We start from the raw sequence: 18,713 nt of genomic DNA, 5'->3' as shown, positions 1-18,713 counted from the left end.
AGTCAGATTGCGGAGTAATACTAGTCAGGGCCAACCGGTTACGAGACTGCGTAGCCTGACAGACAGCTACTAAAATTAAAATTATTTGCATTATATTTAATTAAGCCCCCATGCAATTGCGTTCCAATAGTGGAGGAACACGCTATTAAGCACATGGTAATTATGTTTTGGCTCAGCAATAAATAAATGCATTTGCTATAACAAAGCATTTCTGGGTTATCATCTGAGGCTGATTTCAATTGTTTTGATGGTGGCCAACGGTGGCTAATTGAATTTAATGGCCGGCCAGAGTGGCCGAGCGGTTCTAGGCGCTTCAGTCTGGAACCGCGCGACCGCTACGGTCGCAGGTTCGAATCCTGCCTCGGGCATGGATGTGGGTGATGTCCTTAGGTTAGTTGGGTTTAAGTAGTTCTACGTTCTAGGGGACTGATGACCCCAGAAGTTAAGTCCCAGAGTGCTGAGAGCCATTTCAACCTCTTTTTTCTTTCTTTCTTTTTTTTTTAATTTAATGATGCAAAATATTTTCTGAGATCGTATAAAAGAAATTTGTACAATTCAAAAAATTAACTCTTTCATACCCAGCAGCGAAGAACCTGTCCATAGCTACCAAGGTGTGCGTTTTGTGAGCCAGTCTTTGGTGAGTCTTAGTAGCAGAGAGAACCACCGTTCCCATTTCTGGAGGCTTCATCTTTGCTGAGTTACAGAACTCTATTTAACCCGAAAGAACAGCCACACTGCAATACTCACGTCTGGTGGTCACCATTCTTCACTCAGTCTCTTTCCTGGTGTATTCAACTACAAGTGTCCAACCATTGCTCCAGCCACTCGTCAAACACACACACTATTTGTTCATCCAAGACGTGAGGTCATCACACATATCTTACCAGATGGATCCTCACAGGTTACCTGCGCCCAACAAATGTTCCAACTCTCTGTAAATGTCGCCCAATATGTTCACATAATCCCTCTGATTACACAATAGGTAGAAATTCTCCACAAAGCTTATGTCCTCATGGACTGCCTTCCACACCTGTTCGTTTTTAGGGTTGAGCCTGTACAGGTCACCACCAGCCTCTAGCAGCTCCAGACCTGGGACACTGCCCACATCCTGGCGCTGAAACATGCTGTGGCTACTGTCATCGAGGCAGGCGTTCGTCAGCAAGACGCATGTGACTCTGCCCTTCACCAGTGACTTGCTAATTTCTCTGAAGGAAGTGCAGTACTTGCTGAGACTGAAGTCAGGCCTGGGAGACAGGGTCAGCCACATGCGGCTGGGGATGGTCTTCCTCCCAGAGGATTTGTGTTTGACCTGGACGAGCAGGGCGTGCGCCTCAGAATGTTCCTCGCGTCGCCACACCAGCACCACATCGTCGAACCTGCCTGCATCGCGATTGTTGGGAGACAACTGGAAGAGAAGCCCACGCCTCAGGCAGCGGAGGAGGACCAGGGCCAGCACACGCTTCTCGTACAATGCTCCAAATTCTGTAGTGAGTGCTCCCTTCTTGTACTCCATAGCAGCAGACCTACAACAAGCAGGATGATGATGATGATGATGATGATGATGATGATGACAGAGGTGGTGGTGATGTTGGTTTTAGGGTACTCAAGTGCGAGGGTAGCAGCACCGTTTCTGAATATGAATATACTTATTTAGTACGAAAGTAAGTCAAAAAGTATCTACACAACACTTTTCTAATATATTAGAACACCATTATAAAATCTGCAATGGCACAATTTCGCAACATAGACACCCAACCCTGCCTGCCAACATCTTCTGTCTATCGCTGTATCAGTTTTCCGGTACCTTTAGAAACAAGTTTCTCAGTCGAGCAGCATGGGATGTACTCGCCACTCCCTTCCAAAATCTCTTTCTTCACTGGAGGAGAACTGACAGCCTTTTAAATTAGAGGTGCTGTCTAGGCTCCAACAGGGAGGGCAGCTCCATCAAAAATTTAAAATTAATACCAATAGTTTGGTGTGGGGTTCCTTACAATCTTGCAAGACGAAGACGTAATTATTTTGAATGGACTGCTTGTGCTAAACACATTCACTTTTCAAACTTCGCTCTCCATCAGGACAAACTCCGAGTGGTTCCCAGACAAACGAATCGCACATGAATTAGCATAACCACAAGACTTTTAAAAGAAGTTTTAAAGGACTTTCATATGAGTTAGTATCCAGCGAAAGTCGATTTCTTCCATTCATCATTTCATCCCAAAATTGGCCCCATAAGGCATCAAACATTGTTCCCCTGATATCACTGCTGTGGAAGGACGTACTTGCCCCTTATAATCGCAAAGAACAGTGGAAAAATGTCATTTTCAAAACTGAAGTATATCAGAAGACGGATTCGAACCTTCCTATTATAACACAATGCTCAACGATTTGACACCATTAAGTAATGAAAGTGACGTCTTAAAACAAGTAAGTCAACAAGATATTATAAGAAGCTTGATGAGAACAACGAAGTAAAACAATCGATTCAGTGGTTTGTTAGAAAACATTCGACTTACTCGTATTTGGTTGTAGTTTGATGTATCGATTAAATCCTTCATTCATCCTTTTGAGTGAAACCAGTCTACGGAGACAACTGAAAGGAAATAATTGATTTAGCTAGCTGCTGTTTTATGGCCATTCATTTCTTTTGAGAGAAACCAGAAACCGAATGAAAACAGGGGGTACATTCTGTTGTAGTTATACACATTGACTAAGTTATTCGTTCTTTCTTTTCAAGTGAAACTATTCTGTAGTCTTTCTGTTGGCCACCCGTTAGATTAACTGTTGTTTACCTGTCCATTCTTTTGAGAGCAGTCAGTCTGTGGTACTTTTATTTGTTGAACCAAAGAACTGGTTTACATCGGGCATATCTGTGGTACGAAAACATCTCGGGGGGAGGGTGGGGGGGATGAATGCGGGGGGGGGGGGGGGGGGGGGTACACCAAAGTTAAAATACGACATTGCAGTGCCCGTGGCGTTCAAAATTACGATCCATAGTTCCTTCAGACTTGCATGCATGATCGAAGGAACAGGTGCTGTAGCGACTACAGCCGTTATGAAAACCATCAGCTGTATATGGGAATGATGACAATGAAAATTTATGCAAGACCAGGACTCGAGCCCGAATTTCTCGTTTTATGTGTGTGGTCGCCTTAACTGCTTTAACTATCTGTGTACGACTCATGGTCAGAACCAAACTTCCATATGTTGTCGTTTCTGTCGCAAGTATATATTCATACACACATTATGTAACTCCCATACAGGGGAGGACATTTTAATTGAAATTTGCTGCCTGGTATCGGTGGATAAACACACTATTGCGGTGTCTGTGTTGTCAAGAATGGCACATTCCTCCATTGGATATGCATGCATATTCAAGAAGCGATGGTAGAGAAGAGGAATAGAAAGGAATGACGAAGAACGGCAAGATCAAGGCATTTAGCGACAGAGATGTGACATGTGGCGAGAGCTGTAGAACCCCGCCACAAGAAGAAGAAGAAGAAGAAGAAATATTATGAGTGATGGATGAAAACGAGCTAAAAACGATACAAAGAATTTCAAAAATTCAAATCAAAAAGTAGTTGTTCATATATTCTAAGGGCAAATTTACAATGGAGAACCGCTTATCAAACTTTGACGTCAACCGAATATTTGTATGTAACGGCAGAAGTACAAAAAAATAGCTTTTAAGTAAATGAACAAGTGAAACAGTTTAGAACTGTAGCTTTTTTACATCTCTTTGAAATGAGATACATTACTTGTGCCTTAAAATTGTCATAATAATGTAGTAACGAGTACCTGGTGCCCTCGTCGCTATCCAGCCAGTGCTCATGCCACTTCGCTGCTTGCCCACAGCCACTGGAGCCTGCTGGAGACCCCACCTGATCCTCTGGCAGGGGTGTGGTGCACCCATCTGCAACGTCAGTGGCACGACAGGGGCTGCTGCTGCTGTAGCTGCCATTTCCTCTCTTCTCGCGAAGGTACCTCAAAACTCCTACTGTTCTGAAGTTGTGAGGGTCAATGAAAATGGGCACCTGAAAAATAACATCTGTCTTTAGAATATAATCGCAACAAAGTGATAATGTAGTAAGGGCAGTAACTGTTTTGTGCTGTCTGCAGTACTAGGCACCTATGCCTGGGGGCAAGGGGGATCGTGACCAACACCTAATTCTCGGGTAAAGGAGAAGTATTATAGTGTAGTCAGCTGGTTTTCTTTCGAGGAAACGATTTACATATCGGTATTACGGGGGTTTTTAACATAGTCGGAACTGGAACTTTTTTACGGCTATTTAAAGTTACCGTTCACCTTCCAAAATGCGCGTTAAGACAAAAAAAAGTACCACATAGGAACTTTCCGAATGGGATGGAAATGGGTAGTTGTGATGTGTATATATATCCAAACAAGTGATTGCAATTTCAGGGAAATTGGGTGATATATTCAAGAGAAAGATCTTCACAAATTGGGCAAGTCAGTAAATCGTTGGTCCACCTCTGACCCTTATGCAAGCAGCTTCTCGTCGTGGCTTTGGTTGACAGAGTTGTTGTATGCCCTCCTGACGGATACTGTCCCAAGTTCAGTCCAACTGGCGCTTTAGACACTCAAAATCCCGAGTTGGTTCCTTCCAGTAACGCTAATGTTCTCAATTAGGGAGAGATGTGGCGACCTTGTTGGCCATGATAGGGTTTGAAAGGCACGAAGAAAGGCAGTATAAACTCTCGCTGTGTGTGGTTAGTCATTATCTTGCTGAAATGTAAGCCCAGGATAGCTTGCTATGGAGGACAACAAACCTGGTCAAAGAACATCGTCGACATACCGACATACCGCTGCGCTTTAAAGGCAGCTCAGTTGACAACCAAAAAGGTTCCGCTATGAAATGAAATGCCATCCCAGATCATCACTCCCGGTTATTGGGTGACAGTCAGGTGGGTATCTCACCACTGTCTGGGGCGTTCAAATGGTTCAAATGGCTCTAAGCACTATGGGACTTAACATCTGAGGTCATCAGCCGAACTACTTAAACCTAACTAACCTAAGGACATCACACACATCCATGCCCGAAGCAGGATTCGAATCTGTGACCGTAGCAGCAGTGCGGTTCCAGACTGAAATGCCTAGAACCGCTCTGCCGCAGCGGCCGGCGTCTGGAGCGTCTCCGGACACGACTGCGCTGGTCATTGGGAGCAGCAAGGAGGAGGATTCATTACTGAAGACAATTTTACTCCAATCAATGAGATTTCGGGCCAAATGTTGCCGACACCACTGAAAACGGGCTTGTTCACTTGTGGATGTAGAGAGGTTCAAAAATGTTTCACATGGCTTTGAGCACTATGGGACTTAACATCTGTGGTCATCAGTCCCCTAGAACTTAGAACTACTTAAACCTAACTAACATAAGGACATCATACACATCCATGCCCGAGGCAGGATTCGAACTTGCGACCATAGTGGCCACGCGGTTCCAGACTGAAGCGCCTAGAACCGCACGGCCACACCGGCCTGCTGTAGAGAGGTCAATGGTAGTTGGTGCAAGAGACGCCGTGAGCTTAGTCCCCTTTTTGTGAGTGTATTAATGATCTCTGTGGGTACTGAAGCATCTGTTGCATGTATGATGGATGACAATGGTGAACACAGGGCTATGAGTACCTCTTGACGATTGCTTGGTCGACACGTTCTGTCATCTTTCTAGGTCGACCACTTTCTTCCTGGCATTATATTCGACCATAGTTCACTCATTCCTGCAAACGTCGTCGAATAGTGACATCAGTCCCATTCAAATGTCCAGCAAATTACCTATTACTCCAATTGGCTTCTTTGAACTCAACATCCTCTCTGAAACGCAGACATCTGTGCGTATTGCTCATGTATCTGTCTGTGGGGCATAATCACTGTGCATATGAATATACGGAACGAAATTTGGAAAAACTTTATGCCCTGGTATCGACACGACCGTTGTTTACTATCCTTGCCAGCTATGAGGTGAAACTGCTCTGCAACATCACACATCCATCCATCGGCCGCCAAAGTTTATAAATTTGATTTTCTGTCGATACCTTCATGATTTACAATTTGTGACCAACTTTCATAACTCTGTATCGTTTTCTTTTTCTTAAAAGTGTATTAAAAGTACTCCGTACCACCTGGTTATCCCCCCCCCCCTTCCCCTACAAAGTAACCCATGGGCACACTACAGTGCTATAACTCAAAAGTAAGTAATAAGTTTGCATAATCTATACACTAAGTGGTTATAGTTAAACTTACCCTACTTAACACGTTATAGGACAGACACTAATTAGCGTACAGGTACCAAACTTGGTAGCAATAATCTCCAGAGAATGAAGTTCACGATTTCCATGCATCACAGCGCCACCGTCCAGTTCCAACTATGGCCACCAGGTGTCATGATCAATCATTGTGATTCACAGTCTCACACACCTGACCAGCCGCAGTGCACCTGACATGTCAACATGGCCTTGGACAAAAGGAGCAGGGCATTACTGGTGAAGCTCTGTTATCAAAACAACAGCAATGCTGCAGCTGCACTTCGGGAATATTGCTGGCTGAAAGGATTATGGAAGGGTCTTCTTTATCCACGTGCTGTGTGGAGCATTATGAAGAAGTTTGAATGAACTGGAGAACCGGGCGTCGCTATGGGAAGAGGCCAACGACCGCTTGCACTACAGGTTGTTGATGAAAGCGCTGTTGCTATGGCAGACAAGGCAGCTCAAAACTCCCGATTGTCAGGCAGTACACGTGCTGTTTCACGACAGTTGAACATCCCGTGTTCCACTGTGCGGAAGGCGCTTCGAATCATTCTCAAATGGTGTCCATACAAGATCCATATTGTACAGCAGCTTGCACCTCAGGACGAACAACAGCGTGCTGATGTCGCTCTCCACTTTCGCGTAAGGATTGAAGTTGACGAGGGCTCGCCCTGGACCATCTTATGGACAGACGAAGCTAATTTTTCTCTGACGGATGAGGCGAACACACAGAATTGCCGAGGGTGGGAATCTTCACCACAATTCATTGTGCAGGAAGTTCCTCTGTATGGTGAACGTGTCAGCACATGGTGTGGCTTCACAGCTACGTTCATCATTGGCCCATTCTTTTTTGAAGAGACTGGCGCTACAGGATGAAAGACGTGCAGTGTGACTGGCCAGCGTTACTGCAATATGCTTCTCCAGTATGTCATACCCGCTCTGCACTAGAGAGACGCCTTGAACTCAACAGTTTTCATGCAACATGTGACCCCACCGCACTTCGCTCGTGAAGTTCACCTGCTTTTCCGAAACACAGTTGGAAACGATCGAATTGTCAGCCCAGGGGACCATTCACACATGTGTTGGTCTGAAGTGCAGCATATCAAGAGAGGTAGCCACCATACCCACGGACATGCTTCGTTCTGCCGTCCAAAATGCAATCCTGCGCTTTCAGACTCTTCTGGACACTGATCGGCGCCATATTGAACAGCTTTTGTAGCAGTCATGATACTGGTTTGTAATGGCATGATGTACCGTAGCAGCGTATTAAAAGTGTTTCAATTGAATTGATTCTGCACTATTCCTTAACATTAATGCCACCAACTTCGGTGTTTGTAGGGTAATTAGTTTTCATGTTATAACGTGTTAGATATGGAAAGTTCAATTGTAACTATCCGGTATATAAAAAAGAGTGTTCGTTTGATTATTTATCTGTAATTCAAAAAAACTACAGTTTTATTCCGACCTTCATGATATTTTTCGTACTTTATCTTCAAGACAAGAGGACGATCATTTTCAACATAAGATTTCTGACTATAAATATATACATGTGTAATCTATAAAGAGGAAAGATGGTTACCAAAAATCTCTAAAACGTTTTTGGCCGATTTACTTCAAATTTCGTAACGATACTCTAGTGAACATGTGAGCGGACATAGGCTACATATTTTCTCTCCTCCCCCCCCCCCCCTCTCTCTCTCTCTCCATATGTATACAAGTTCAGTCAGGAGGTAAGGTACGTGCTTTGACGGGTGATACTACTGGTGATTCTGAATAAAAAGCTTCTAATAAATATATGGCCTTTTCTTAACCGTCTCTGGGTAAACCAATGTAAACAACTAGGAGCAGGAAAGGTGCAGGTGACGGAAAATTAAGATAATTTTATGTTATGGTTTGTTTAATTGTGTACATTTCCTCACAGAAGATGTTCAAACAGTCCATCGTCAAATTCGGTGCATGATGCTGCTCTTGTAGACAGGTGTTGCGTCGACGATCGGAGCTCAGTTTCGCATTCCTTTACCTGGGCACAAGCACGTAAAATACGAGCTAGAAGTTCCTCTCTTGTGTCCACTCTGCGCTTGTACACGTCGCTCTTCAGCCACTCCCATAAACAGTAATCCAATGGGGTAAGATCGGGCGACCTCGGTGGCCAAGCAATGACTCCCCGGTGACAGATCCAACGACCAGGATACGTTGTGTTGAGATACTGTGTCACTGGCCGTACGGAATGTGTAGGAGCTCCGTCATGCTGAAAGTACACATGGGCTCGTGCTGCCACAGGAATATCCTCCACGTATTCAGATAACACATTTTGAAGAAATTCAAGATACCGTGTCCCAGTAAGACAGTTTTCTAAAACAACTGAACCCATGAGTTGGTCATCAATAATACGGCATCACACGTTGACTGAGAAACGTCGTTGAAATTTCGTTTCCACAGTAGTGTGCAAATTTTAATTTGCCCATACATGAAAGTTGCGCGTGTTGCTGATTCCGTTGCGGGTAAATACTGACGTATCAGTGAACTGAATACGTGGAATTAATCGATCGTTGGCAATGATCCATTGACAGAATTCTTGCCGGGCGGCAGCATCATCTTCATGCAGATGTTGTACACTCTGCCGATGAAAGGGATACAGACTGTGCTCGTGTACTGTGCGTATCACTCGTGTCTGTGGAATACCAAGCTGGGCAGCAATTCTTATAGAGCTAGTAGTAGGGTTGCGTTCCACTAATGAAGAATGTTCTCAGCTACATCAAGAGTTTGTTGTACGGGACGTTCAGAGACAATATTTACGCTGGGAAGCGTACCACGCTCACGCAATCAGTGAAACACGCAGCTAAACCTCCTGCTATCTGCTTCGGAAATCGTTGTTGGTATTCTCGCACAGCACCTCTTTAATTCCCATTCGACAAACCATAGACAAACACCATGTCAGCATACTCTGCATGTGTGAAGATCCGTGGCATTTTCACCACACAAAACTGTATTCGTTGTTCGCGTAACAACACTGTAGTTCCTTGCACTACGACAAGCACTGTCGGATTGAGACTTGAGGTAAACAACTGCACCATGCGCAAGTGAAGTCGTACTGACATAGTAAGGACGCCGCTACACGTTTAGCTTTCCTAGTAGTTTTCATTGGTTTACTCGGAAACGATTACGAAAAGGGCATATGTTTATTAGGAGTTTTTTTGTTCAGAATCATCACTTGTACACCCCTCAAAGCATGTACCTTTTCTCCTGACTCACTCTGCATATACACACATCAAAAAAAGTTTTGAATCACCTCGGTTCCGAGAGTTCCGGAACCTGTACAGAAAATTGGAATAGAGACCCACATAAACATCATTGCATGCCTGTGGCATACTATCCACAAGTTCATCAAAGCACTTTTGGTCCAGATTGTCCCACTCCTCAACGGCGATTCGGCGTAGATCCCTCAGAGTGGTTGGTGGGTCACGTCATCCATAAACAGCCCTTTCCAATCTTTGCCAGGCATGTTCGATAGGGTTCATGTCTGGAGAACATGCCGGCCACTTTACTCGAGCGATGTCGTTATCCTAAAGGAAGTTATTCAGAAGATATTCAGGATGGGGGCGCGAATTGTTGCTCATGAAGAGGAATGCCTCACCAATATGCTGCCGATATGGTTGCACTATCGGTCGGAGGACGGCATTCACGTATTGTACAGCCGTTACGGCACCTTGCATGACCACCAGCGGCGTTTGTCGGCCCCACATAATGCCACCCCAAAACAGCAGGGAACCTCCACCTTGCTGCACTCACTGGACAGTGTGTTTAAGGCGTTCTGCCTGACCAGATTCCCTCCAAACACATCTCCGACGATAGTCTGGTTAAAGGCATATGCGACAGTCATCAGTGAAGATAACGTGATGCCAATCCTGAGCGGTCCATTCGGCACTACACAGCACTACGTGGTGTCGTGGTTGCAAAGATGGACCTCGCCATGGATGTCGGGAGTGCAGTTGCGCATCATGCAGCCTACTGCACAAAGTTTGAGTTGTAACACGAGTCACGTGGCTGCGCGAATAGCATTATTCAACTTGGTAGCATTGCTGTCAGGGTTCCTCCGAGCTATAATCCGTAGATCCACTGCAGTAGTAACCCCTGGGCGGCATGAGCGAGGAATGTCATCGACAGTTACTGTCTCTCTGTATCTCCTCCAAGTCTGAACAACATCGCTATGGTTCAGTCTGAGATGCCTCGACGCTTCCCTTGTTGAGAGCCCTTCCTGGCACAATAGTAACAATACGGACGCGATCGAACTTCGGTATTGACCATATAGGCATGGTTGAACTACAGACAAGACGAGCCGTGTACCTGCTTCCTGGTGGAATAACTGGAACTGATCGGCTGTCAGACCCCCTACATCTAATAGGCGCTGCTCATGCAAGGTTGTTTACATCTCTGGACAGGTTTAGTAACATCTCTGAATAGCCAACAGGACTGTGTTGTGATACAATATCAATAGTCAACGTCTATCTTCAGGAGAACGGGGGTGACGCAAAACTTTTTTTGATCTGCCAATTTACTTCAAATTTCTACATGCAGGTGAGATACATAATCTGATGATCACTCAACATGGCACAAGGCCAATCACTTTGTGTGGTAGTGATAACCGCACACGTATGAAGCCATCTCAAAGGACATTCTGAGGATGATTCCACATCGAAAATGATCATACTCCTTCAGCGCAGCACGACTGCAATATTCGCTCCTGCCAAGTTGTTCGAGGTGCCTGCAGGCAGACAACCCCTCGACACACCTTCTGTTTCATGTGCTTGCCTATAGGCGCCTAGGAATACTTGACAGGTTGAAACTTCCTGGCAGATTAAAACTGTGTGCCGGACCGAGACTTGGACTCGGGGCTTTGCCTTTAGCGGGCAAGTGCTCTACCATCTGAGCTACCCAAGCACGACTCACACCCCGTCTTCACAGCTTTACTTCTGCCAGTACCTCATCTCCTACCTTCCTGCGAGTTCGAATCTCAGTCCGGCACACAGTTTTATTCTTCCAGGAAGTTTCATATCAGCGCACAGTCCGCTGCAAAGTGAAAATCTCATTCTGGATACTTGTTTCAGTACAGTTTCACGTTTAACGTTCTCGGTAAAAGAAGGTAGGTGGATGTCACGAATGGTTTTCCTGAACCGAAGAGTCTTAGAGGAACCCTTTGCCACTTTGTTCACATGTGTGTCAATATTGCACCCCCTCATCACCAAGCTACAGGAGGATGCGAAACAGGAGGTTTAAAAATCATAAGCACCTTCTGCTGCTTCGAGTCACGTTCAGATTCCATCGAATGGTACTGAGGGGTCCCTAGTGGTACCAACCTCTAAACGAGAGTAAAATTGCCGATCGCGCTGCATGTCGAATGAATGCAATCACGTTCATTAGAGGTGCCACCCCCAGTGTCCTCAGGGAAGGCTTGAAACGTCGAAGGTTGTCAGTAGTGTCGAAAGCTGCGAATAACTTCGTCCTGTTGCTCATCGCATTGTGAACTGTACTTGTCCACAACGAAATGTGTGGATATCAACGCCCCAGGGAAAATGGTGGTTGCTTTTATGCAACCCCCCCCCCCCCCCGCCCCCTCCGTAGCCCTTCCGTGTGGATCCTGAGCGGCCGTGCGTGTGAAACGTTTTCCTCGGGCACCCGTAACCAAACCACGCGACTTCAACGCTGGCGTCGCGGTTCTGACCTCCACAGCAGAGGCGACAAGAGAAGTGGTGAAATGTGGGTAAGAGGGGTTACGACGACCTTCCCATCGTGTGACACGTCGACGGCGGCGTTGGGAAGAGTTGTAGTGAAATTTGGTGCCAATGTGACACCATTAACCCACCTTACACCTCACATGAAGTTCTGAGCTTTGGCCTTTTCTTCGCACGTGTCGACACGTTGCTGTTTGAAACGCCGCAAGGCAAAGGCTGTCATCGCAGGGCGCCACGCTTTTGCACCGTTGCCACGGAATTTTGTTGGCACCTTTTAGCCGAATTTCAACCCCGCCTCCGTAGCGCAGCGGTAGTGTTACCGCCTACAGCGCAAGGGGGCCCGGGTTCGATTCCCAGCAAGGGGATGGGTGTTTTATGTCCTTCACCATCATTTTCGTCATCACTGACACGCAAGTCGCCGAAATGGTGTCAACTACAAAGACTTGCAATACGGCGGCCGAACACCGAAGGGGATACCCCGGCCAATAAATGCCATACGCTCATCTCATTTTCAACCCTTTGCATCGCAATTGGGGATAACTGCGGAATAAGGGGATTTCGAAAAAAATAATCCTATAATTCTGTTGCGCAGCGCGCAATATTAGCTAGAGACCTTACCACTTGTAAATAGTTAGGTCAGTAAAAGCTAATTACAGTCCATTCGTCAGTATATTGTACACTATATTGGGCAACCTTCAATATCATTTTAAGACGGTCATTATTACTGTGGAATATGAAATATTGCGCAATATGAGACCCTACCACTTGTAAATAGTTAGGTCAGTAATAGCTAATTACAGTCCATTCGTCAGTATATTGTACACTATATTAGGCAACCTTCAATATCATCTTAAGACGGTCATTATTACTGTGCAATATGAAATATTGCGCAATATGATCGCCAGTCTATGGGCCACTTGAGGTACGTTTCACATGTCGCGTAGATGAGCTAAAGAGAGATTCCGTTGGCTAATTATGTGATTGTCTTGCAGTAATCGTATTAATTCAGTTAAGGACTTGGTGCGTCAACATTGATTGTTAGATCCACAGTAAAACAGTAGGTATTTCTAGGCAACCAGCGAATTCTCATGATCATATGTGCTTCTTCGACACTCTGGAGTCATTCATTGTGAGCTTAGAAGGGTTTCACTTACTGGCTAAGATAGTACATTTTTTCAGTGGATGGCTTTAGTCGTATCGAAAAAGTGACTCTTGTCGTATCGGGATACGTGACTGAATGCGAGTTCATTTCATCAGATAAAAAAATGGAAATGTCGTGTGGCTAGGGCCTCCCGTCGGGTAGACCGTTCGCCTGGTGCAGGTCTTTCGATTTGACGCCACTTCGGCGATCTGCGTGTCGATGGGGATGAAATGATGATGATTAGGACAACACAACACCCAGTCCCTGAGCGGAGAAAATTTCCGACCCAGCCGGGAATCGAACCCGGGCCCTCAGGATTGACAGTCTGTCACGCTGACCACTCAGCTACCGGGGCGGACATTTCATCAGATACTTACACATTTTTTTCGAATGCGCCCTCCTCAGCTGACATGGCCCTTCACTGCCCCAAAAATTTTGCCTACTATATTCCTGATGAATATTCTTCAGTCCCAATTTTCACATTCATATGCTGAGTATAAGTGATTTATAGATTGCCGGCCGAAGTGGCCGTGCGGTTAAAGGCGCTGCAGTCTGGAACCGCAAGACCGCTACGGTCGCAGGTTCGAATCCTGCCTCGGGCATGGATGTTTGTGATGTCCTTAGGTTAGTTAGGTTTAACTAGTTCTAAGTTCTAGGGGACTAATGACCTCAGCAGTTGAGTCCCATAGTGCTCAGAGCCATTTGAACCATTTGATTTATAGATCCCAGTTTTTGTTTTTCTATATATACATTTGCTCTTTAGGATACCACACAGGGCATAAAATATTTCATGTACGTTTTCAATCCTAATTTTACGTTGTGGGCTTCATTTACGACTCCTCCATCTCAGATATTAAATTTCATTAATTTCTTCAACTGTTTCTGTTTGAACGTTTATAATTCTTACTATCATTGGTAGTATAAGTGAGCACAGAATAATTTGTTTTGTTGCTGATATTGTTGAAGGTGAAGCTAAGAAACTGAAATTTGGATCTTCGGAAACACTTGAACATTTTAAGTGTCAAATTCCTTAAAAAAAACATAAATACAAGAGGAAGTCAGAAAGTAAAGAGATTTTTGAGAAAAAGAAGCCGGCCGAGCTAGCCGAGTGGCTCTAGGCGCGAAGTCCCGAACTGCGCGACTGCTACGGTCGCAGGCTCGAATCCGGCCTAGGGCATGGATGTGTGTGATGTCCTTGGGTTAGTTAGGTTTAAGTAGTTCTCAAGTTCTAGGGGACTGATGAGAAAAATTATTTATATTGATGACAGAAAATTGAAACACACATTTTTCTACACAACCTCCCTGGACTTCAACACACTTTGTCTAACGTTTCACAAGTTTTTTGATTCCGTCGGAAAAAAGCTTTCCGGTTGCGCCAGTAAACAATTTTGCACCGCATCAATGACTTCTACATCGGTTTGCGAATCTTCTTCCCCTGAGCGCTTCCTTCCCTGGTCCAAACATGGAAACCGGTTGGAGCCAGGCCTCGACTGTATGGCGGGTATTCCAGCAATTCGAATCCCAACTTCTTTACTGCTCCAGCCGTCCGTTTTGAAGAATGTGGCCGAGCGTTTTCTTGCTGCAGGGTAACAACTTTTCGCAGTTTTCCGCGACGTTTGGATCTGATTGTAAGTTTCAGTTTAGTTCGCAACACATCAAAGTAGCTCTCACTGTTCACAGTTTCGCGCCTTGGGGATAATTGAAAGGCTACAACACCTTCCATGTCCCACAACATTGTTAGCATAATCTTACCAGCTGATAGCTGACGTTTAAATTTCTTAACCTCTGGTGATGATGGGGGTTTCCAAACCATGCTCGCGCCCTTACTTCCCAGTTCGTTATGCGGCATCCACGTTTCGTCTACCGTAACGATTTGCTGTAAAAATCAATCTCCCTCGCGATGATAACGAGTCAAATTTTTACGAGGGATGGCCATCCCTTGCGTCTTACGCTACGCTGGAAGTTCGTCGGTACCCATCTTGCACATACTTTCCGAAAGTTTAGCTTGTCATATAAGATGGAATGTGCTGAACCATGGCTGATATGTAAAGTACTGGCGATTTCGTCCACTGTGTTTTCCATCACCACTCCCTCAACGACTTCCAAATTGTCCACAGTTGTTGACGTCGATGACGTGCCCGATCTTTCCTCGCCATTCCTTGTTTCAAGCGCTCTGTTCATTCGTAGATCTTGCTACGCTATAAATAGCTGTCACCGCACTGCACTTGCATTCGACGAATAATTTTCACAGGCTTAACATCTGCGAACAAAGACCGAAAGACTGCCCTTATTTCCTCCTTGGTGCAGATCGACAATGGAGCTGTCATGTTCCACGGTCTGCTAAAATACACAACTAGCGCGAGAATAAGACTGACACGTTGTGTAGAACTGTTCCAGACGACATACTTCAGCCCTGGATACTAGCAGTGTTACCAAACCCTTCGGTGGCAAACTGCAAAAGTCCCTTTACTTTTTGACTTCTCCTCCTTGTTGCCGAAAGATTTACAGTGAAGCGCCAAAGAAACTGGTGTAGGCATGCGTAATCAAATACGGAGATTTGTAAACAGGCAGCCGGCAACCCCTATATAAGACAACAAGTGTCTGGCGCAGTTGTTAGATCGGTTACTGCCGCTAAAATGGCAAGATATCAAGATTTAAGTGAGTTGAACGTGGTGTTATAGTCAGCGCACGAGGGATGAGACACAACATCTCCGAGGTGGCGATGAAGTGGGGATTTTCCCGTACGACCATTTCACGAATGGGCCTTTAAATCAGGAATCCGGGAAAACACCAAATCTCCGACATGGCTCGGTCGGAAAAAGATCCTGCAAGAACGGGACCAACGACGACAGAGGAGAATCGTTCAATGTGACAGAAGTGCAGCCCTTCCGCAAATTGCTGTAGATTTCAACCCTGGGCCATCAACGAGTGTCAGTGTGCGAACCACTCAACGAAACATCATCGATATGGACTTTCGGAGCCGAAGGCCCACTCGCGTACTCTTGATGACTGCACGACACAAAGCTTTACGCCTTGCCTGGGCCCCTCGACACCAACATTGGACTGTTGATGACTGGAAACATGTTGCCTGGTCGGACAAGTCTCGTTTCAAATTGTATCAAGCGGATGGACGTGCACGGATATGGAGACAACCTCATGTATCCATGGACCCTGGATGTCAGCAGGAGACTGTACAAGCTGGTGGAGGCTCTGTATTGGTGTGAGGTGTGTGCAGTTGTATTGATATGGGACCCCTGATACGTCTAGATACGCCTCTGACATATGACATGTACGTAAGCACCCTGTTTCATCACCAGCATCCACTCGTCCATTGTGCGTTCCGACGGACTTGGGCAATTCCAGCAGGACAATGCGACACCCCACACCTCCAGAATTGCTACAGAATGGCTTTAGAAACACTCTTCTGAGTTTGAACACTTCCGCTGCCCACCAGACTCCCCAGACATGAACATTATTGACCATTTCTGGGGTGCCTTGCAACGTGTTGCTCAGAAGAAATGTCCACCCCTTGTTCTCTTACGGCTTTACGAACAGCCCTGCAGGATTCATGGTGTCAATTCCCTCCAGGACTATTTCAGACATCAGTCAAGTCCATGGCACGTCGTGTTGTGGGACTTCTGTGCGCTCGCTGGGGCTGTACATGATATTACGCAGGTGCACCAGTTTCTTCAGCGTATTTTCGAAAGGAAATCTTATAGTTCTACTCAAACCAAATACTTAAGTTTGCAATAGGCGTGAACCACTGAACAATCGAATTACAATATCATAGTGCAATAACGCAATCAGAACACCTCCAAATATTTTCAGTCAGAAAAATTTCACAGACCTTAATGTGACACCTCCCTCATAGATAAAGCATCAGTTGTTATAAAAAAGTCATCATACTTACCCATACGTGTCCTTGCTCCCAGGCCTTTTCGGCGATGAGACTGAGACACTGTCTTGGTATATCTTCGTACATCAGGTTTACAGCAAACTGAAACGTGAGACTATGTCAGTAGGGATTCTATTTTTAATGGTCTTACTTGTGATAAAACAAAACAATAATCACTAAGAAGTTATTGAGTTTTTCGATATGGCTACATTTTGTGCCACACTGAAAATACTCTTTCGTCCCAATCTTGTCACAAAGCACTCTTGAACTATTAGTGTCGGCCGCGTTTGTACGGTAAACATCGTAGAGTTCTGGATAGTAAAGTGACCAGTGCGATTTTTTACATTAACTACAGCAGCGCAGATACATTCAAAATGATGCAACATATTCACATGTTAATCCTGTCAAAGTGTGTGTACTGTTCCATAGCTCTGTATTTTAATCACCTCACTCAAATTCCACATTTGCACTTCGATAGTGAATAAAGGAAGCACCTACAGAAACACATCACCTTCTGTTTTGGGAAACATGAGTCTATAAGCAAGTGGTAACATACAATGTTTCGAGCAAATGCTGGGCTTTTTGCCAAGTAATAACTCATTTATGACTCTTGTGAATCTGATGGATATAATAGTTATCCATTACACTGTAGTGTGTATTGTGTATTGAACCAGGGACCTACAAACGACGGAGAGGCTTCGTCTCGCCGTAGCTCTCAGTGGGCTACAACCCCACAACAGGCCACAGCAGTCCACATACCCCACCGCCGCCCCACACCGAACCCAGGTTTATTGTGCGGTTCGACCCCCAGTGGATCCCTCATGGAAACGTTTCATACCAGACGAGTGCAGCCCAGATGTTTGCGTGGTACAGTAATCATGGTGTACGCGTACGTGGAGACAGTGTTTGTGCAGCAATCACCGACGTAGTGTAACTGAGGCGGAATAAGGGGAACCAGCCCGCATTCGCAGAGGCAGATGGAAAACTGCCGAAAAACCATGCGCAGACTGGCCGGCACACCGGACCTCGACACTAATCCGCCGGTCGGATTTGTGCCAGGGACCGGCACGCCTTCCCGCTCGGGAAGCAGCGTGTTAGACTGCGTGACTAGTCAGGCAGGCCAGCTACATGTGCTTCTGTAGTCTTTACGACCATTAAGAGAAATTTGTGGCACAACTTGACTAGAAGAAGGTATCGGTTGGTAGGGCATATACTGAGGCATCAAGGGATCACCAATTTAGTACTGGAGGGCAGCGTGGATGGTAAAAATCGTAGAGGGAGACCAAAAGATCAATACATTAAACTGATTCAGAAGGATGTAGGTTGCAGTAGGTACTTGGAGATGAAGAACCTTGCACAGGATAGAGTAGCATGGAGAGCTGCATCAAACCAGTCTCTGGACTGAAGACCACAACAACAGCAACCTCCACGCATCGATTGCACATATACACAGAGTTTGAAAGTTAAATGACATTGATAGGTCGCAGAACCGATTCGTCTTAGAATTTTAGAGGTACTTTTATTCGACTGCAGCCGTTCGTCACGGGGTTCTTCTCTTATTGTAAATAAAAGGCGGTAACGTGGAAAAGCGAAATACGTTTGTAGAAAATGAAAAACGTCGTTAAATGTTTTTTCTGATGAACGTACAATTTTCTCTCATCGAACGGCCATTATATTCCGAATATGCCTC

At 45.4% G+C, this 18,713-nt stretch overlaps 1 protein-coding gene across 1 annotated transcript in view; it reads right to left on the bottom strand.

The window, feature by feature from the left end:
• Positions 1-513: 513 nt before the first annotated feature.
• The window catches only part of LOC124717095, a 68,737-nt gene continuing 50,537 nt past the window's right edge, over positions 514-18,713 (bottom strand). Inside the window, exons 5-7 of the mRNA XM_047243800.1 lie at positions 17,039-17,125; positions 3,796-4,031; positions 514-1,523 (exon numbers count right to left, since the gene is read on the bottom strand). Coding sequence (XP_047099756.1) covers positions 896-1,523; positions 3,796-4,031; positions 17,039-17,125 — 951 coding nt within the window. The 3' untranslated portion in view covers positions 514-895. The remainder of the gene's footprint in view (positions 1,524-3,795; positions 4,032-17,038; positions 17,126-18,713) is intronic.

Source organism: Schistocerca piceifrons, chromosome 9 (assembly GCF_021461385.2).
Source record: "Schistocerca piceifrons isolate TAMUIC-IGC-003096 chromosome 9, iqSchPice1.1, whole genome shotgun sequence".
Taxonomy (NCBI): Eukaryota; Metazoa; Arthropoda; class Insecta; order Orthoptera; family Acrididae; genus Schistocerca; species Schistocerca piceifrons.
Note: the sequence above shows the minus strand (reverse complement) of the source record. Positions and strands in the feature narration are given on the sequence as shown.